A 22033-nucleotide genomic window follows, 5' to 3' on the forward strand; every position below is an offset into this window, starting at 1 on the left:
ACGCTAAGCTAGTCTCATTGACAAGAAAGTATACATTTCATCTATAGAAAGCATAAAGATTTGATCCCTCTAAACAACCTAAAATTGAATACAAAATTTGGATGGGATCTCTATACGTATGCAAAATAATACACGAGTTTTGTGCTTTTCTTGCCTTTTCCCTGTATATTCTTCCTACTCATCTATATTACAAATGATGGGAAGATTCTACATGAAGCTCAAAAAATGAAGATATTGTTCCGTAGCTTTACAATATCTTGCTGTTTTCCAGAGAAATCATAAATCTACCAATATAAACCCAACAAAACAAACAAAAAGAAGCCAACTTTCTTCTCTAAGAAGCTAACTGCTGGCATTTCTCTCTTTCACCTCTTTTAGCAAACAAATGACAATATTAGCAGTCTTTGCTTTTGTAGAAGATCAAGCTCCCTAACGCCCCTTGAAAATTAACCTGAGTGTTTAATTAGTTTACAATCCCTTCACCTCCTCTTCCTTGAGCGAAGACAAACTCGAGCTCGAATTGGCCTCGCCGTTGTACTGCTTAGTCACTGATCCGTCATCAGATCCATGCCTTGATCCGTTCCTTGAACCTTTCTCTTTCGACCTCGAAGATGACTTGAGTGAGCCTTCACCATCTTTGGATTTCTTTCTTCGAGATTTCTTTGGTATGTTAGGAAGAGTCTGAGAGTTGGATGATTCACCTCTAGGACTAGTAATTTCCTTATGTTTATGGCGCCTCCTTGAAGACCTTGATTTATGATTTGGACTCCCCATTGGGGAGTCTGCTGACCCTATACTCTCCACTGATGGTTGTCGTCTTGATGACTTTGGCAATCCTGGCAAGTCTCGCCCTGGTGAATCTTTTACTGTACTTTTCTTGGCGGATGAACCTACAATTTGAAACCAACCAAGTAAATTATTAACCTACAATGTATCAAATACAACTCGAGCATGTTAGGTATGAGATTAATGAAAAGCATTACCTACAACGTATTTAATATTTAACTTGAATATGTTTGTTATGAGATATGTAAGTATTTGAATTTGGAATGGTAACAATAACCTGTTTATGTTACATGTTTTATTGTTTATTGTTTCCATTTACGGAAAACTTAAACTAATAATTCATCATTCAAATATGATCAAAATTGAACAGGTCTTATCTAAAGGACTCGTTTGACTATTCATAGGCATGAGAAACTCTAGATTTCTAGCAGTTAGGGGGCGTTTGGTTCACATAGTGGTATTGGTTTGGAATGAAGAATGAAATCAAGGTGGTATAGGTTTGGAACTTGATACTTAATACCATGTGTTTGGTTTTTATTTGGGAATGAAATTTTTTCTTCTATATAATATCTAGTTGTATTGGTATGATCCAAACCCATCTCCCCCTTGGGTTTCCAAACCCCATACCTTATGGGTTTGAGGAATGAGTTTTAAATCTATCAAATAATTAAACAAACACTAGGTATAGGTTTTGCTCACTCTAAACCCATACTTGATACCAGAATCATGTGAACCAAACACCCCCTTAGAAGTTATAATGAACGTAAAAACTTCTACTAGTTCGAAAAACCCCTATTTCTCCCATAGTTGCCCAAAAGACCTTGTTATAAAATAAATATGACAATCATGCAACACCTCCTACAGGCATTATTCCCAAATATAATTCTACATATAAAAAGGTGAATAACGGTCAAGTGATGAGAATGGAAAACAAGAACCTTGTGAAACTCCATTGACGTCCTCAGCGTCCTTATTATTAGCTTCTCCATTAACTTGTGCGGGAGATGATGCATTTCCTGGTGCTGGTGATTTAAACTCATTCATCTAACAAACAAACACATCAAGAACTTAGTTAAAAAAACTCAAATGAAACAACTTATTAAACTTTGATTTGGATATATACATGAAATTATTAGAGAAAATGGGAATTAAATCAAAAACATACCCAACTAGGTGAATTTACAGATGGACCATCCCACCCAATATGAGCTACATGCTTTACATCTGTAGGAAAGCCTATTTGCATCTCCTTCTCTTCCTCCTCTTCCTCTATTTATCACATCATAATTAACCCAAATGATCTCGTTAATCGCGGTTTTATCATACTTCTGTGATGCACAAATTCATACAACATAATTTTTTTTGTAAGTAATTAGGTAGACATACCAAAAATCTGAGAAATATATCTGAGGCCTTTCAGTAGGCCCTTCATTTTTATGCTCATAACCTAAAAAAATATCGATGTTTTACTTCCTATCCTCTATCTCCATTGCCCACGGAGCCAACTGCAAAACAAGTGGTATATCAAGGTAAAGTAAAAAAGAATACAAAATATTAATGATTTTTTTTGAAGGAATCATAATAATGGTTATTAGGTTAAGATTATTAAGATATATGAGTGATTGAATAACTAATCATTAGATATCTATATCTATGGCTTTGTTTGGTTGAGCTTTTGGAAGCCTTCTGAATCCATTTCTCATTGTTTGATTTGGATAGTAGGTTAACCTTAATGGTAACCAAAATTCTCAAAATGTTACCATCCAGATTAGAACAGTAACAAAATCCTTTTCATTCTTTACAATTTCTTTCTTTTGTTGAACCAAACCCCCAATAAAAGAAACAATTATTTTATCATTCCTTTTCTCTACTTGATTCCATTTCCTTTCCGTTCCTCTATTTGAACCAAACATCCCCTAAACTTGACATTATATCGAGTTACTTAATTCCGAATACAAACTAGTAAAATAATCTCCTTAAGAATTGAAAACAAAGGATAGGATTAAAGATACGCAAACCTTTATAGAACATTTAATTTAACCCAACAAATTGCTATCTTGACACAATTAATTAGAAGAAGTTTTATAGTATATGATTGAAGAATGCAGGACAAAGAGAGAACATTTAGTTCAAAGAAAAAGGCTTCCTTTTTTTTCCCTCTCTTTGTCCAAAACTAGATAGAATATCATACAAAATGGAAAATGATTTTGAAAAAGAAAGAAAGGGGAACTAACGGAAGCAAAGCTATGTATAAAGGAGGGCTGAGCTTTCGTTAATTAGATGGTGAAAGGTAATGTGGTCTTGCTAATAAACTCTTGATGGAAGCCATTCGCTGGTCGAAATTTTAGCATGTTGTCATTGGAAAAAATGAAGCATCTTCATCTTCTATTGTTAGTATGTTTTTAATAAGTCAGTGGTTAGATGTATGTTAAAGTATTTCTTATAACTATTAATAATGGCATCCTAAAATCACGCAGATTAAATGGAGGTTAATACAAGAGAAGAGCTACCTTTCATTGGTCAAATCTACATTTAGGATCTCAAATTGCAAAACATATTTCACAAATTAATAGAATAAGCGTTTAGAGATATTTCACAAAGTATTTCGTTTTTAACATAAAATTAGACGAATTTAAAATTGAATTTTCTAACAAGCCCATTCTATTTCACTCTAACCCAACATTATCCTAGTCATTCATTCTTTTCTCCTTCCTTTGTGTTCTTGACTCTCAAATTACAATAGACGATGTCAAAAAATAACTCAGTAGTCTTACCGAACGGATTAAACTAGTCACTAAATGCATTAAACTAGTGACTGAATGGGTTAGAGAACGTCGTTACTAAATAGATTAAACTGGCCACGAAATAGATTATATTGGCCCTAAATAGATTAAACTAGTCACTATATATATTAAAAAAAATGACATGTTCTCTACTTAATATTGGACTTGGACCGTACCTAATTTTAAACTTAAAGTAGTCAGTCTCTTACCAGACCAATTAACATTCATAAGTATCGGACATGCAAATAATTAATATATTAATCTCTCGGCAATATGGGGTAATTAAATGGCGGGACATTTTTAGGTGCTTTCACGAATATGTTTGAACTATTTTCTTCCAACCATTTTTTCCCTACATTTACCACATAATTTACTTACATGAGTACAACGTAAAATGTGCAGAACATGTGAGAGCGATCACCTATTTTGAGGTATAGGTGGAAAACGGGTTGTTCGGGTTAGGTAATGGACGGGTCACTTTGAGTCGAGCTATATTTCATAACTTTCTAATTTCGGGACAGATCGCTTTTGATTTTGGTGGGGTCTATGCAAGCAGGGCATGTTCGGTCGGATCGAGTCAACTTGGATCGGTTCTGTTTTAGGCCAAGGCGTTATTTGAATAAATATACAATTAAAAAATAATAGCAAAAATGTTATTGTTCCGGTATTGGAAACGGTGACGGACCCAAGGAGTGTCCAACAATGAAAAGGGATGTCCATGAATGATGAGCTACAAGAGAACAAATGTGAGCTACCCTCGGGGTGGTTGTGAGGAAACCCCCTCCGACGCTCAAGTCAGCTAGTGCCCGATATGAATATAGAGAGAGAAAGTTTAGAGAGAGAGATAAGCTATATTTAGTATAAAAGAGAATGTACCTGCAGGAATAGTACTATTCGGCTATTTATAGGCGTACTATTCATCTGACAGGGTAGGTAATCCTTTGACACGTGTATGACTGTGATGAATTTGTCAGAGGGAAGATTCCCTTTGTTTTGTCCTCTTTTGTGGCCGCGACGGCAGTCCCGGCCCTTAAGTAGAACCCAGCTCTCAGCGCCTTCAGGGCCAATGCTTTTCCCCAATATGGTTTCCACAAATTCCTTCATGATGAATCTCTTCCATTATTTTCACGGCTTCATCAGCCGTTGTGCATTTTAATAATGGCAAGCTAAATGATTTCTTGTACAGCTCATTCTGATATATCACATACCAATTTGCCTGCTTTCGCAGCTTCTTAACGGACATAGGATCGGTTGGGAGCACTCCTGTCAGCTTGTACTCCACTAGTTTTGTTAACCACTCCCCTTGCTGATTTATGCTGTTTATCATGATTGCTTTGTGAGTGATGCTTTTTTCTCTTAGGACGTCAATAATCACCATCCCCTCGACATTGACAAAGTTTGAACTGGGGAGCTTTGACAGTGCGTCCGCTTTAGTATTCTCGGCCCTTGGGATAGCCTCTACCTCAAATTGCTCTAGTTGAGATATTACCTCTTTGGCTTTTTCCACATACTTTATCATATTGGCCTCCCGGGCCTTAAATTCTCCTCTAACTTGGCCGCTAACCAACTGTGAGTCTGTTTTCAAAAGGACGCTCTTAGCTCCGGCTACGATGCACATTCTTAGTCCAGCAATGGTTGCTTCATACTATGACTCATTGTTTGAGGCTGGGAATGCAAATTTAATCGCATACTCAAATACGTTCCCTTCTGGGCTGGTTATTACGATCCTGGCACCTGCTCCACTCGCGGCCGAAGACCCATCAACCTCAAGCATTCATGATTCCTTCTCTTCCGTTTCTTCCTCTTCGTATGCTTTGTTATAAAATCCGCCAACGCTGGGGCCTTTATGGCCGTTCGCGGCCTATACTGAATATCATACTCTGACAACTCGACAACATATTTCAGCAAACACCCTAAGGTATCCATCCTTTGCAGCGCTTTCTCCAGCGATTGATTTGTTAATACCTGGATTGGATGACAGACAAAATAGGGTCTAAGCTTTATGGCGCTATGACAATTGCCAACGCCATTTTTTCAATCAACTAGTAACGGCCTTCTGGATCGTTAAGGATGTGGCTGACAAACTATATGGGGTGCTGCCGCTTCTCTTTTTCCACTAACAATATCGCCGCTGTGGTCTTAGGCGAAGCAGGGATATATAACTGCAATGTACTCCAGTCTCGGGCCTATATATTGTTGGCAGTTTCGTCAGATGCTCTTTGACAGCCAAGAAGGCTTTACTCTGCTCTTCTCCCCATTTAAACATCTTATTTCCTCTTAACAACGCAAAAAATGGCAGAGCCTTGTCGGCTGATTTTGAGATGAATCTTGTCAAGGCGACCATTCTTCCCGTCAACCTATGGATGTCCTTGACCCCTTTTGGCTCTGGTAAATTCATGATTGCTTGAACTTTGTCCGGGTTCGCATCAATGCCCCTTTTGCTGACCATAAACCCTAAGAACTTTCCCGCTCTTACTCCAAAGACACACTTCTTTGGGTTTAATTTCATTTTGTATTTTCTCAGCGTGCTGAACATTTCCTCCAAGTCGGCCAGGTACTCGCGGTCAATTTTGCTTTTTACTATGGAGTCATCCACATATACTTCTATGTTGCGCCCTTTCTGGTCCACGAAGACCTTGTCGACCAACTTCTAATAGGTCGCGCCAGCATTTCGCAAACCGAAAGGCATTGCTTTGTAATTGTCTACACCTCCATCTGTAATGAATGCTGTTTTCTTCCGGTCCTCCTTCAGTAGACTGATCTGATGATAGCCCAAGAATGTGTCTATAAAGCTCAGTAAGGCATGTCCGCTAGTGGAGTCTACTAGCTGATCTATCCTTGGCAAAGGGTAGCAATCCTTTGGGCATGCTCTATTAAGATTTGTGAAATCAACACACATGCACCATTGCGCGTTGGCTTTTTTCACCATTACCACGTTTGCCAGCCATTCCGGATAATCGCATGGCTCAATGAAATCGGCTGCTATCAATTTTCCACCTCTTCTTTGATTGCTTTATTCTTCTCGGCCGAGAAAGCCCTTTTCTTCTGCTTTATTGGGCGGATTGCGCTGTCGACGTTTAGACGATGAACCATCACGGTCGGGTCTATTCCCGGCATCTCATCTGCCGAGAATGCGAATACGTCAGCATTTTCTCGAAGGAAAGTCACCAGGTTGATCCTGACCTCTAGGTCCATGTCCATCCCGACAGCGACCGCTCTAGCAGGATCATCTTCCAGCATTTCTTGCCTAGTTTTCCCATCTGGCTTTGGTCTCGGCTCATCCTCTGGCCGGGACTCCAGATATTCCAGTGGGACTGCTCTACCTTTCTGGAATGCTTCTACTTCGTCTGCTTCATTGTTCTCCTTCTCCTCATCTTGGGCTTTCCACTTAGCTCTTCTTTGCTTTCTTGATGGCGGGTCAAGATTATCTACTGGAACCTCCTGGCGGGCTGCTTTAGTGCCGTGAGATAACACGATCTCGCTATCTCCTGGTTGCCCTTCGGTCTTGATGTAGCTTCGCCATTGGAGACATACAGCATTGTCAGATGATAAGTAGAGACAACCCCCTGGACGTCATGAATGAAAGGACGTCCTATAATGGCGTTGTACGCTCCTGGGACATCTACCACCAAAAATTCAGCCATGACGTCCCTAGCTATGCCATTTTCTCCAATGCGCACCGGGAGTGAAATTAATCCTTCTGGTACCACTAACGTTCCTGTGAACCCAATGACTGGGTATCTAACCGGCTTCAAGTACTCCCGGCCAATCATCAACTTTTCAAATGTTGATAGGTATAGGATGTTAGTAGACATGCCTCCATCCACCAAGATTCTGTGGACCAGGCAGTTTGAGATCTTCAAAGTTACCACTAAAGGGTCGTCATGGGGATAAACGACATGTTCAATGTCCTTTAGAGTGAATGACATTGCCGGCATTGCTGGCGGCTTCTTCCATGGCAAGCTTTCATTGAAGTTGACATGATGCCTGAATTCTTTTAAGCTTACCTTTGCCCCATTTATACAACCTCCGTGGATGGGACCTCCGCTGATCACATGGATTTCACTGATCCGAGATTGGACATTACGGTTTACTGGCTTTACCAAATCTCCTTCTTTGGTCTGAGCTTTCGACTGGCTGAAATACCCTCTTCTTATCAATTCCTCCAAATTATCTTTTAAATGTCGGCAATCCTCAGTCAGGTGGTCGTGATCCCCGTGGAAATCACACCATTTACTCTTGTCTCGGTTCTTATGGAACATCAGTTTCGGACGTTGCCATTTGTCACTATCCTTGTTCATCAGAAAGATCTGGCTTCTAGAGGTGGTGAGTTGAGTATACGCATCGAATCTCTCCTTGCGTTCAACCACCTCCCGGCCGCTTTTTTCGCGGTCCCTTCTGTCTTGGTCATATCTTTCGTTCTCTCTGTCTCGGTCATTCACTCTTTTGACCATATTTGATTCTAGTCTTCTTTCATCCCTGCCGCGTTCATTTTCGCGGCCCTTCTCTTTTTTCTGCTTATCCTCTTTTTTATCTGATTCGCGGTTGCTTACTGCCTTGTCAAATTCTTCTCCTCTGATGTAATCATTGGCCTTGCCAAGGACTGGACCCAAGGATGTATAAGACTTCCGGCCCAGGTAATTCCAAAAATGGCGATCCTTCCTTAAGCCTTGTCATTAAGGCCAACACGGCCACATCTTGCTGCAGTCTAGGTATCGAGACCGCTTCAACATTGAAATGGACAATATAGTCTCTCAGACTTCCGTTTGCACCTTGCGTAACAGAAAGCAACTCTCCGATAGTCTGCTCGCGGCGCCTACTGCTTACAAAGTGTGTACTGAAGGTAGATGATAACTGAGAGAAGCTAGAGATGCTACCTGGTTTGAGACTTTTAAACCACGTCTGACCTATCCCGGTCAGAGTCGATGGGAAGACCTTACACCAGATGGCGTCCTCCTGCGTGTACAGGAACATATGACCTTCATAGGCCACCACATGATCATCTGGATCCGACGTGCCGTCATACTTAGAGGACGGCATCTTGATTCTCGTCATGGGATGGTTTAGTATCTCTGGAGTGAAAGGAGAGAGTTTCGGCTTGATAAGAAGGTGAACCCCTGCCGAATAATTATTAGCAGCAGTGGCGCTGTACTCATGGCAGGAGTAACCCTGAGTCTCCTCTTCAGAATGGTATAGCTAATCTGTCTCCAAAATTGCTTCCTCATAGTCAAATCGGTCTATCCTCTTCTCCATATCACACCCGTCTTTACCCAAGGACTGCATCTTCCGGAGTGGGGTGCCGTCAGCGTTCCTACCGGCCGTAGCCAGTGGTCGCTTACGGGTTCCGCCAAGCTGTTCAGTAGGAGGAGTGTTCTGTTGAGGATTACCTATTAGCATCTGAATGAAGGATGCCACAGTTTGCAACTGTTCGGGAGAGAACTGACTCAGTTGAGCCAGGTTGAACGGTACATTGCTCTTTGGAGTCTGCTCTTCGTTCCCTACAAAAAAAAGCTCATATTGCAACGGATTTTTGGCGACGAATATATATCCGTTTCTAATTTAGAGACGGAATACTGATAATCCGTCTCTAAATTTATTTAGAGACGGATTTTAAAAATCTGTCTCTAAATAATTTAGAGACGGATTTTAAAAATCCGTCTCTAATTTAGCGACGGATTTCTAAAATCCGTCCCTAACTTAGAGACGGATTTCTAAAATCCGTCTCTAAATTTAATTATGAATATTTTATTGCGCTTCTTTAATTTAGGGACGGATTTTAAAAATCCATCTCTAAGTTAGAGACAGATTTTACAAATCCGTCTCTAATTTAGGGACGGATTTTTAAAATCCGTCTCTAACTTTAGAGACGGATTTTAAAAATCCGTCTCTAAATTTAAATATAAATATTTTATTGCAGTTCTTTAATTTAGAGACAAATTTTATAAACTCATCTCTAATTTAGGGACGGATTTAAAAAATCCGTCTCTAAATTTAGATATGATTATTTTATTGCACATATTTAATTTAGGGACGGATTTTGAAAATCCGTCTCTACATTAGGGACGGATTTAAAAACCGTCTCTAAATTAAGGACGGATTTTTGAATCCGTCTCTAAATTAGGGACGGATTTTTGAATCCGACTCTAAATTAGGGACGGATTTTTGAATCCGTCTCTAATATTTCTTCTACATATTACCAATATTACGTAGAGAAGTATACAAGTTGTATTTGGTGTAGTTGGTTGGAGCTTCTTCTCGTTTCTTTGAGGTCACAAGTTCGATTCCTACCAACAGCGATTCTTGCGATTGTGGAGTCTTCTTATCCTTTCCCTTGTAGAGCTGAACCGGGTTTTCTTAACGCATATTCCAAAATGATAATAAGATCAACTTGAACTAGGTAGGTAATTAGGTGATTAAATATAATCATGATAATATTATGAACTATCGTGTTATTACTTTCGTTTATATATTTTTCATATTTTCAGCGAATTTAGAGACGGATTTTTGGAAATCCGTCTCTAAACTTAGAGACGGATTTCGGAAATCCGTCTCTAAACTTAGAGACGGATTTCGGAAATCCGTCTCTAAACTTAGAGACAAATTTTCAAAACCCGTCTCTAAGATTAGAGACGGATTTCCAACATTGAAATGGACAATATAGTCTCTCAGACTTCCGTTTGCACCTTGCTTAACAGAAAGCAACTCTCCGATAGTCTGCTCGCGGCGCCTATTGCTTACAAAGTGTGTACTAAAGGTAGATGATAACTGAGAGAAGCTAGAGATGCTACCTGGTTTGAGACTTTTAAACCACGTCTGACCTATCCCGGTCAGAGTCGATGGGAAGACCTTACACCAGATGGCGTCCTCCTGCGTGTACAGGAACATATGACCTTCATAGGCCACCACATGATCATCTGGATCCGACGTGCCGTCATACTTAGAGGACGGCATCTTGATTCTCGTCATGGGATGGTTTAGTATCTCTGGAGTGAAAGGAGAGAGTTTCGGCTTGATAAGAAGGTGAACCCCTGCCGAATAGTTACTAGCAGCAGTGGCGCTGTACTCATGGCAGGAGTAACCCTGAGTCTCCTCTTCAGAATGGTATAACTAATCTGTCTCCAAAATTGCTTCCTCATAGTCAGATCAGTCTATCCTCTTCTCCATATCACACCCGTCTTTACCCAAGGACTGCATCTTCCGGAGCGGGGTGCCGTCAGCGTTCCTACCGGCCGTAGCTAGTGGTCGCTTACGGGTTCCGCCAAGCTGTTCAGTAGGAGGAGTGTTCTGTTGAGGATTACCTGTTAGCATCTGAATGAAGGATGCCACAGTTTGCAACTGTTCGGGAGAGAACTGACTCAGTTGAGCCAGGTTGAACGGTACATTGCTCTTTGGAGTCTGCTCTTCGTTCCCTAGTGTCCGGTAATGGAACTGTGGGTTCCCTAATGCTCCAGTGATAACAGGCTGAGAGGAAGTTTGACCAACTTCGAGTTCTTGGGGACCGTGACTAACGTTGTTGTTTGCATCATCCATGACTGCTACCTTAAAAGGATAGGAAGTCCCCTCCTTCTAGCGCCAGTTGTTCTGCTATTGGAAACGATGACGGGCCCAAGGAGTGTCCGACAATGAAAGGGGATGTCCGTGAATGATGAGCTGCAAGAGAAAAACCGTGAGCTACCCTCGGGGTGGTTGTGAGGAAACCCCCTCCGACGGGCCCAAGTCAGCTAGTGCCCGATAGGAATATAGAGAGAGAAAGTTTAGAGAGAGAGATAAGCTATATTTAGTATGAAAGAGAATGTACTTGCAGGAATAGTATTATTCGGCTTTTTAAAGCGTACTATTCATCTGACAGGGTAGGTAATCCTTTTGACACGTGTATGGCTGTGATGAATCTTTCAGAGGGAAGATTCCCTTTGTTTTGTCCTCTTTTGTGGCCGCGACGACAGTCCCGACCCTTAAGTAAAGGATATTTAATTTGTTTGATGTGAGCTCACGTCTCAGACTTTTGCTATCGGCCATTGTACTGTCCGTTAGCGCACTAGGCTATTACCCATACAATTATATTTTAAGTCAATCTACAAATCACAAATAGGAAATAATATTTAAGTAAATATTCCTTCCGTTTTTCTATTGTTGTTCTTATGTTTCCCATTGGGAAATGAAAATTTTCATATGTTTTTTTTATTTTTATCTTTCCATACACAGTGTAATTTTATGAATTTATTACCCTCCTTATGTTTCAGAATCTTTTTGTCTCTAGTTTAAATATTTAAATGTTCCATTGCATTAGGAAAAATTGACGGGAACAATCTCATCCAAGGGTGTACACCGGTCTAAGACCACACCAGACCGGAACAGTGGACCAGGATCAGGTTATTATGTGGATTGGGACCAATTTTTTTTGGTCTAGTCCTATTTTGGACCGGTTGCACCAGAATCTGTATTTTCTAAAAAAAATATGTTTTTCCGTTTAGGTTTAACATATTTATAAATTAGATACACCAAGTAATAATCTTAACGGTTTTTAAATCATATACCCCGATAAATTTTTTCATTCACCATATGCCCTCGATGCTTTCAAAATTTATCATATACCCCAAAAGTTTTATGTGAAATATAGAGAATACCTTTAATGACTTAAGGCGGTTCATTCTATTAGTGATTAACGCTTAATTTTATTTATGACCCTAATTAACCTCAAATTGGTCGTATTGTCCTAATTAATCCTAATTGACCCCGTCCTGGCTCAATGGAAAAACCACCAACACTGAATTAACTTCACCAACACCACTAGGCATCAATTTCTCTCTCCCCAAATTCCAAAATCCACCTTCGTCTTGCAAATATAAAGTCCTCTGTCCTCCATTTTCGTAAATGATGACATAATTTTGTCTCTTTTCTCTCCAGTTTCAACTTTCGGGATTCTGTGGTGTAGACACAACATTGTATCTCCCATTTGGTATCCAATTATGAAACCTACCGTCGTTCTAATTGGCCTGCTACAAATCAAGACCAATCGAACAAGCAAATCCTAAAAGCATTTCTAAAATATAAATTCTATTTATATAAATCCAAGCCAGCTTTTAAAGCCCCAATTAATTATTCTTGATAATTAATTGCGTTTTTATTATTTTAATATTAATTATTTCATATAATTAATTTTCAAAGGATATTTTGAAAAATTAAGACTTTATTGTGAAAGATAGCAGATTTCAAACTTAAAGGATAATCAAGAATCAAGATGACCTTAAAACAAGCAAAAAAGTTGGTCAGATCAGCATTGCATCTGGCGCAAGATATTGCGCGTGTGCAGTGTAGTTACACCACCAAATTCGGAAAATGCAAGTCCAGCGCGCGAGACACACAGACAATGCGCCTAACGCATAGATGTGTGCTTAGAACTAGCTGTGCGTTAGGCGCACGATATCTTCTTATCTCTTCGCCTTATTTTCGAAATTCTTTGCCTATAAATAGCTTGGTTTATTCAAACAATTTTCCTACGCGTAAATACACATGATTTTAGAGCACTCTTCCCTACGAATACAACCCTGCATACTACATAAACCCTCTCTACAAACACATAATCACACACATTTTACCACTCATTCAAATACATTCATACCTTTGAATTTCCTTTTCAAGCTTCAAGATTGCTTATCCCTAAGATCATTATATAGGACCTAGGCAACAAAAGTATAACTCGTGAGGGTCAATTCCAATTCAATGGTCATAATATAGATCTTTAAGGAATAAACACTATATTGTACATTCTTCTATAATCTCTTTCTTTTATATTTCTATATATTATTCATATTTGTAAGCATGATTATATGATATATTGCTTTTATCACCGCACATGCTTATTCCTGCTAATCAAAGATCTTAAGAACTGTTCTAACGCTTAATAAGATAATTAGAAAACTTGTTAGCAACCCCAGTAATTTGATTACATAATAACATGTCACCTAAAAATTAGTCTTATTTTTTTTGGCAATTCAAATCTTTTATTGAAAAAAATAAATAAATATGATACAACCTATCCACCATAAGACAAAATCCAAAATTATACCATATTCCCCCACCTTCTAGGCAGGATTTGGAATCAGGTACAACCCAGATCAGTCCAATCTACTCCTGAACAAACTCAGTTTTACAAAACCAGCATACAAAAACCCAATGAAACAACAAACACCTTACGACACAGCTACAATAATAGCTTACTCCTAAGAGTAGCATCTACTCTAGTAGCAACTGGAAAAACAATGAGCTACATAGTCTCTTGAGGGACTGAGGGTTGAACAGAGTTTGATTAAAAATCTTCTGATTTCTCTACAACCATATGTGATAGATTGCTTCAATGAAAAGCATGTTATAATATGTTTAATGCCATGTTGTTTGCCACTAATTAAGCTTACTCACCAGCTGAACTTCATTACTCCAAGGCAAAACATCTCTAGTAATATTGAACACCTGCAGACAACTCTTCCAAATCTGAGCACTATGCCTACAATAATATATAAAAAATGCTCCAATGTTTCCTCAAAATTATTGCATAGAACATTACCCATATCAGTCACCACTCACCAGGCTCCATTGAAACATGTAGTTTCAGTGCTAACTCTGCCATGAAAACACAACCAAACAATAAAATAGCTTTAGGAGTTGCTTTGCTGTTACAGATAACTCTTCTCCAAGGAACTTTCTTTGCATCACTTTTCGTATGCTTATTGAGGTGCTTAATAGAGAAGTTCCAATAAGAACGAAGTATGTCCAATAAGAAGCTCCCTTGTTTCAAAAATCTTCTTGAAAGCCCGTCAAAATCTTTTTTTTTTTTTTTTTTGGGGGGGGGGGGGGGGGGGGATCTGGTACACATCATGATGCTTGATGTAATAAGCATGCAACCAGTTAATCCGCAACCTGTCTTGTTTTCTAGATAAAGCCCAACAGAGCTTAGGAATTGCATCCTTATTCTAGGTGAATAAATCTTTGGAGTTCATACCACCACAAACCTTAGGGGTACAGAGAGTATCCCAAACACTAGAGCCTTTTTGGAAGATGAATCTACTCCAGTCCACAGATAAGCTCTATACTTGTGACTTTCTGTGAGGACCTTCTTAGGCATTATGAAGATTTGACTCCAATAAAGCTGATTACCCTGAATTACAGAAGCTACGAGATGTACTCTACCAGCATAGGAAAGCTTTTTAACTGTCTAGCTCTTAATCCTAGATACAACCTTCTCAATCAAAGGTTTACATTCATTGTAAAATAGCTTCCTAGAGGCCAAAGACACACCTAAATATCTGAATGGGATAGTTCCAAAAGGAACTTGAATTAAAGCTTGTAATATGAGAGCTCTATTACCATCAACACCAACAATAAAGAAAATACTCTTATCAAGATTAGCTTCTAACCTGAAAGCATCAGAGAAGTTGTGGAAAGCTTCAAAAACAAACTGAAATGAACTTGTATCAGCTCTAGAAACATGAAGTGTGTGATGCCCAGTTTCTCACATCTTGGATGGAAGTAAAACTCAGGAATATTTTTCAGTCTTCCCAAGCATCTGAATAAGTATTCCATACAGATAGCAAATAAAATGGGAGACATGGGATCTCCCTACCTCAAACCTTTTTTGGCAAAGAAGGGAGGACTAGGGAGCCCATTAATCAATATAATAAGACATTGAAGACACATAAGTCATAATCAAAGCAACAAATTTCGGAGGAAAACCCAATCAAGAACAACTCTAAGGAATGACCATTCAATAGAGTGATAAGCCTTCATAAGATCACTTTTTAACATACATCTTGGACTCACATGCTTAGTGGAATAGTCTATTACAAGCTTAGTAGCTAATAAGATATTATTAGAGATGATAGGCATAAAACCAACTTGAGCAAGATCAACAACATGGCCAATCATTAATTGTATTCTCTGAGTAAGAATTTTAGCAATTATTTTACAAAGCACAAAGCAATAAGCAATCGACATAAAATCCTTTATGTAAGTAGGATTACGAATTTTATACTAAAGTAATCTAATTACAATTCACCTTAGCTATCAATATTCCATGATATAAGAACTCCATAATAGCAGCATATAATTGATATCTCGTGACAGCCGAGGGGAGGACCTTATGGTCCATAAAACTGCTCGAGGGGACGAAGTACCCTCTCTCGGGGTTAATATAAACACTATAGCTGCACAAATCGTGCTGGGATTATGTCTTCCCGGGTTTAGAGACGGACAAAATCCGTCCCTAAATAAGTCAAATCCGTCGCTATATGGGCTTAGAGACGGATTTCGAAAATCCGTCTCTAAATTCGCTGAAAATATAAAAAATATATAAACGAAATTAACAACACGATAGTTCCTAATATTATCATGATTATATTTAATCACCTATTATTACCTACCTAGTTCAAGTTGATCTCATTACCATTTAGGAATATCCCTTAAGTAAACCCGGTTCAGCTCTACAAGGGAAAGGATAAGAAGACTCCACAGTCGCAAGAATCGCTGTTCGTAAGAATCGAACTTGTAACCTCAAAGAAACGAGAAGAAGCTCCAACCAACTACACCAAATACAACTTGTATACTTCTCTACATAATATTGGTAATATGTAGAAGAAATATTAGAGACGGATTCAAAAAATCCGTCCCTAATTTAGAGACGGATTTTCAAACCCGTCCCTAAATTAGAGACGGATTTTATAATCCGTCCCTAAATTAGAGACGGATTTCTAAAATCCGTCTCTAACTTAGAGACGGATTTTTAAAATCCGTCCCTAAATTAAAGAAGCGCAATAAAATATTCATATTTGAATTTAGAGACGGATTTTTAGAATCCGTCTCTAAATTTAGAGACGGATTCTAAAATTCCGTCCCTAAATTAGAGACCGATTTTCAAAATCCATCCCTAAATTAGAGACGGATTCTAAAAATCCGTCCCTAAATTAGAGACGGATTTTGAAAATCCGTCTCTAAATTAAATACGTGCAATAAAATATTCATATGTAAATTTAGAGACGGATTTTTTAAATCCGTCTCTAACTTTAGAGACGGATTTTTAAATCCGTCTCTAACTTTAGGGACGGATTATCAATATCCGTCCCTAAGTTAGAGACGGATTTTCAATATCCGTCTATAAATTTATTTCGAGACGGATTTTTAAAATCCGGCTCTAAATTTATTTCGAGACGGATTTTTAAAATCCGTCTCTAATTTAGGGACGGATTTAAAAAATCCGTCTCTAAATAAATTTAGAGACGGATTATCAATATTCCGTCTCTAAATTAGAAACGGATATATATCCTTCTCCAAAAATCCGTCGCTATATAAGCTTTTTTTTGTAGTCGAGGAGAAGCCTATGATGCTCTCGGGGTCTTATCCAAAGCGTTACAACTGCATCATCTGTGTCGGGGGTCCAACTGTTCAGGCTCGGGATTCACATGGCGGGAGGCACACGACGCACACGGGTTTTATCCACAGTGCCAAGGCCTCCCAGACCAAGTTAGGGTTAGACCTACCTCGGGACAGTTCCAAGGATGCACAACGATTATAGATATTTCGCCAATCAGCTGCGCTGAAGATCGAGAATCTTACTCCGATTACTTGGTGTTGAGCTAATTGTTTGGAAACATGAACGGGCCTAATGAATATCATGCGAAATCCGTTTAAGAGGCCTAAGCCACATGCTCACAAAAAAGGCCCAACAGCTTTCCAGGTAGAAAACATCTTTACCATAAAAAGGAGAGAAATTTCCTAGCTATAGGGATGTTCCCCAAAAGGGTTTCATGTCTGGGAATCCTCCAACACTATAAATACCAACAGTCTCATCAAAGAACATGTGTTCAATTCTCACCTATCAAAATTAGAGCATCTCTCTCTAGACTCACTCACTTTCTCTCACCCCATCACTGACTTGAGCGTCGGAGGAGCTTTCCCAAGAGCACCCCCGGGTCAGTTCTCTTTGTTTTGCAGGACTTCAAGTAACCACATCGGGATTGCACTTCACTTGGGATTTGACTCTCAATAATCTTACATCACTCTTTTGACTAGTTTCTTAGCTGAAATAGTCGACATTTAAGAAAAAGATGTCTCAAGTGCTTCATACTCATAAGCTCGAGAAAGGAAACACTAACGATGTCCATTGACTAAGGTTTCTAAGAATACGACAATACGTAGGTGCTTGCATGATATGATATTTTTGTAAGTTTAGTGTTTGTTTTTTCTTTTTCTTTTCGCGTTTGTTTCTGGGGTTCAAAAAAAATTTATGGGGTTTAATGCAAGTGTAGGTGGTCGACGGGTGGGAAATTGCGTTTAGGGTGTCGAGTTTGTGGTGGTGTGTTTGTGGGGTTTGGTTTTTGAGATTCTTTTTCCACCTGAAAAATTGTAGGTTTTAAGTTCATGCATATTTGACTCTTCATACTATGTCAAAATTTGGTCAAGTTTTATTTATTTTCCCACTAATTTCAAAAGTAATATATACAACCGAAATGTCAGAGTCCTAATATGTCGCCATAACATAAACAATAATAACGTAATATATTTCTGTTCTGGTATGGAATAAGTGGTAGGGTGTGAACCGGTATGTCCTTCTTATATAAGCCGGTTTGGTTTCTTGCAAAAGAAAACATGTAAGCTAACCTCGGAGGTTGATCCGAGGAACGCCCCTCCGATGCCTAAGTTAGTACTAGGTAAAACGGTAGCTCTCAAGTAGAGTATGATTGTGTTGGTGAGCGTACCTTATGACTCAGATCAACGGGGTATTATAGGAGCCGGTAAGAGTCATTGTTCAAGTAGGACTCTACTCCTATTGTTTGGACGTAAGTATATTCCGTTAGGATATACTTTTATCCTCTATTGATGTTTATCTTTAGGCCCGTAGGCGCACTTAGATAGAAATTGGATCAAGCCCAGGTAGGGATACCGTCTTGGTATCTTAATGGAACCAGTATAATGAAGTCAACGATTCTGTAGTAAGTGTATTGACCATGACGATACATATCGGTCTAGGTGGACCGATGTGGAACTTAGTCATCCCTCATACAACTAGCCCCCAATCCGGTATGTCTGGCAAAGACGTATCCTGCTTAATCGAAGTTAAACTGTCATGGGCATAGTTGACATGAAATAGCGTGGAAGGGTTAACCGCTGCCTGGGAATCCCAATCGTCGCCTCAATGCACGTGACTGCTGTTAGAGCTCATTATGAGAAACTGCTTCACAGCTGTTTCTGTGCTTCATAACACGTGGTGTGATCAAGGATGGGAAGACGAAGACACTAGTGGAAAAAACCCCACCTGATGCGGTCAAAACTAGTCTTTTAGATGCGGTCAAAACTAGCCTTTCACATGCGATTTTGGTCCGCATCAGGTGGGGTCACAGCAGCTCTCTAACGAATTCTAATGTGGTCCAAAACCGCATCATAAACCATAATTTGATGCGGTTCATGGGAAAATCCGCATCAGATTATGAGAACAATCTAATGCGGTTTTACATTGGAACCGCATCAGAATTGGTAAAATGATGTATAAAAAAATGCAGACCTGCAAGCTACAGGTCTGCACTAATACTCAAGTTTTAGTGCTCTTTTTGCGCAACATACCAAACCAAATATACCAAACCAAACATATATATACAACAATAATCAATTATACAAATACATATAAATAAGAATTTATACATAGAAACTAAATAAATTCACATAAATAACATTATGATATAAATAAATTAAATTACAGAAACAAAAAAAAAAAAAAAAATTTAACATATATACAGAATATTACAAACCTAAAACTTGAGACAATACGAAAATTAAGAACTAAATCCTAAAATAATCGACAATAATGAGAATTTATATATAAAAACGAAAAGAAAATTAGGTCTAAAAACTCATTATACGAAAATTGCAACAATACTAATTACACGAAAATTTCAGTTTGTTCATGAAATAATTGTAAATCGAAATAATTGCAAATCGAAAATTAGATCTAAAACCTAAAATTAGTAATCGAAAATTAAGAATCGAACAAAAAAATCAAACGAAAATGAAGCCTAAAAAAACGAAACGAAAATGGATTCTAAAACGAAATAAAAACCTAAAAATCAAACCAGATCTGAAAACAAAATCCAAAATTAACGGAAAAAAAACACCTAAAACTAAATCCCATGAAAACTCAAACGAACTAATTTCTTGTGTATCTTCGATTCTTCATTTCGCTCGTTATTTCGATCTTCAATATTCGCTCTCTGACTTCTTCTTATTTTTCACCCTTCTTTTTCGATCTTCTTCACTCTTATTTCACTCGTTCTTCGCGTTTCCCTTCGTTTTGTGAGGGAAGAGTAGAGAGGAGGGAGAGAGGTGAGTAGGAATTTGGTCTATGAGGGAGTTAGGATTTGAGGAAGTGGCTGGGACGAAGAGAGAGAAAGGGAGGGGAATGGGGGTTGCGTGAGGGAGGTAGGGTTTGAGGAAATGAATAGAGGAGAGAGACAAGAGAATGGGTCACCCTTTTAGGCGGAATTTGGGTTGTTTAAGTAATTGGGCCGCGCAGGTTGTTTGATGGGTTTGTTTATGGAACGATTTTCGGATGTGGTCCATGAACCGCATCAGGCTCATGAAAAACCGCATCAGATTTAAAATATGATGCGTTTTTTTAAGGACCGCATTAGATTTTGTTTGCCAAATTTTCTTCATATTTTTTGGTTGATTTTCGGATGCGGTTTTACAAAAATCACATCTACTACTAAGTGACATATAAGGTTTTTTCCACTAGTGAGAGCTGCGTAATCCAAACCGTTAATTTTTCTATAAATACGCTTTGGGTGACCTTCGGTCCTCACTTCTCATCATCTTTCATTTGCTCTGATCCTCATAACGGAGTTTCTCTCCCTAAACTGATATTCTGCATCTTGACGGTTTTCATCGGATCTTCTCTTCCGGCTTTCACGTACACGCGAATACCAGTGTGTTTCCTCTTCAATTTCCTTCTTCCAGGTATTTTCAGAAAATCTTTCAATGTCTTTCATACTGTCTTATTTAAATATGTCTTCAAATTCGGATTCACAAAATATATCTAGGAGTCCTTCTGTTATGACTGATAGTGACCTTAGTTCCGATAGCAGTATCTCTTCCGGCCTTGTAGTCTCTACTAGCTCACCAGAAGTAGATATTGATGCCGAACGTAGAACCAAGAATCATTATGACTGTAGTACCTCCGGTAGGACCCACGAGGCCCCAATATTGCGCGTCTCTCCCCTGGTCTCTATGGTGGCATTAGGGAACGCTGTGGAGGTGCCGGTGTATGGTCAATATAGGACCATAGTTGGAATTGCCGAACGCTCCCCTCAACTGTTCCGCCTAGGCGCAGCTTCATCGTATAGGCCAACCGACACAACGACTGAAGGTGAGGCCGCTGCCGGGCCATCTCGGGCCCTTGGGGAGAAGTCGCCCGTTAATTCGGATGGCGTTGAGAGCGTTGTCCGCTCTTTGTTGTTGGATGAGGAGTCCGACAATATAGAGGCCGAGGAGGATGAAGATATTCCAACCGATTCTGACGAAGAGGCCCTAGCGGAATGGTATATGCCTCCCAACAATGCAGGTAGCGCCGCCGCCATGGAGATCGATGACGCCTTAGCGAGTAGATGTAACGAGAACAAATTTCTTGTTAAAGGCCGATATACTTTGCCTTCCTTGACGATTATCAGCTAGTACTGCCGGTCAAAGGAGATAAGATAACGGATTGTCCTCTCGGGCATGTAGCGGTATATGCCCATATGCTAGATTTCGGCCTTCGGTTTCCTTGGACCCTTTTATTGTTAAAATCTTTCGGGCCTGGAATATCTGTTTGGCTCAGTTGACGCCGCTAGGATGGCGAAACTTGATTGCCTACGCTTGGGTAATCTAGTATAAAGGATTCCCTGAGATCCTGAACCTGTTCCGCAAAATTCATTGGATTAAGGAAGATGGATCGGCAAAGTGTAAAGGGAAAGGAAAACAAAAGAGGTCCCGGGGCTGCGAAGACCAAGGCCGAGGTGGCTGGATGTTGCTGTACACCAAGGCCGGCAAGCTGTCCGTCTACCCCAAACTCACTTCCTTAAAGCATTGGAGGGAGCGTTTTTTCTGTGTAAAGGTACCTGCCGACTTTCCTCTATGCCGTCAATGGACCAAACCCCGATCCCCGATGGAGCATATCCCCGATAGAGTGATGAGCGGATGGGAGAAGGAGGCATATGACTTTTTTACGGCCAGTACCATATCGGCCCTCAAAAGGAAGAAAATGATTCCGGTGCCCCTCACTTGGCTTCCTTACGTTAAGTATATCTTGAGCAATCCGACCCTTTATGCGCTCGGTTTTTGTACCACTGACCCTCATGGTGGGTTTTATTGGTCGCTTTGTCTCTTGTAGATATTTTCTGTAACGACTATGTTTCTAATTCATAATTTTTCTTTGTTTGTAGGTAGGG

The 22033-nt window shown here is 39.4% G+C and overlaps 2 protein-coding genes across 9 annotated transcripts; both read right to left on the bottom strand.

Moving 5' to 3' along the window:
* Window positions 1-113: 113 nt before the first annotated feature.
* On the bottom strand, window positions 114-15722 carry LOC104899191 (CRIB domain-containing protein RIC10). 8 transcript variants are annotated; one of them, XM_019250860.3, is made up of 8 exons: window positions 14981-15722; window positions 14151-14186; window positions 13986-14036; window positions 13189-13246; window positions 2173-2291; window positions 1952-2055; window positions 1725-1830; window positions 114-890 (listed from the first exon to the last, which is right to left on the bottom strand). In XM_019250860.3, the coding sequence occupies exons 5-8, from the start codon at window positions 2228-2230 to the stop codon at window positions 469-471; spliced, it is 690 nt and encodes a 229-aa protein (XP_019106405.1). In that variant the 5' UTR covers window positions 2231-2291; window positions 13189-13246; window positions 13986-14036; window positions 14151-14186; window positions 14981-15722; the 3' UTR covers window positions 114-468. The 8 variants fall into 8 exon arrangements, with proteins under 8 accessions (XP_019106405.1, XP_019106404.1, XP_048504167.1 ...); XM_019250859.3 differs by having other exon boundaries at window positions 14131-14186; XM_048648210.2 differs by having other exon boundaries at window positions 13189-14036.
* On the bottom strand, window positions 8154-8609 carry LOC104899233 (uncharacterized). The gene has a single exon (XM_010686386.1). It carries the CDS (start codon window positions 8607-8609, stop codon window positions 8154-8156), a length of 456 nt encoding a protein of 151 aa, XP_010684688.1.
* Window positions 15723-22033: the final 6311 nt, after the last annotated feature.

The sequence above is a fragment of the Beta vulgaris genome, chromosome 7 (assembly GCF_026745355.1).
Source record: "Beta vulgaris subsp. vulgaris cultivar EL10 chromosome 7, EL10.2, whole genome shotgun sequence".
NCBI lineage: Eukaryota > Viridiplantae > Streptophyta > Magnoliopsida > Caryophyllales > Amaranthaceae > Beta > Beta vulgaris.

Excerpts from the sequence above, each read along its gene's own strand:
- LOC104899191 (XM_019250860.3), bottom strand. The coding sequence starts at position 2,230 with ATGAGCATAAAAATGAAGGGCCTACTGAAAGGCCTCAGATATATTTCT. Across the intron at positions 1,831-1,951 it reads CTGTAAATTCACCTAGTTGG|ATGAATGAGTTTAAATCACC; the intron begins GTATGTTTTTGA and ends TTTGTTTGTTAG. Across the intron at positions 891-1,724 it reads CGTCAATGGAGTTTCACAAG|GTTCATCCGCCAAGAAAAGT; the intron begins GTTCTTGTTTTC and ends TTCAAATTGTAG.
- LOC104899233 (XM_010686386.1), bottom strand. The coding sequence starts at position 8,609 with ATGCCGTCCTCTAAGTATGACGGCACGTCGGATCCAGATGATCATGTG.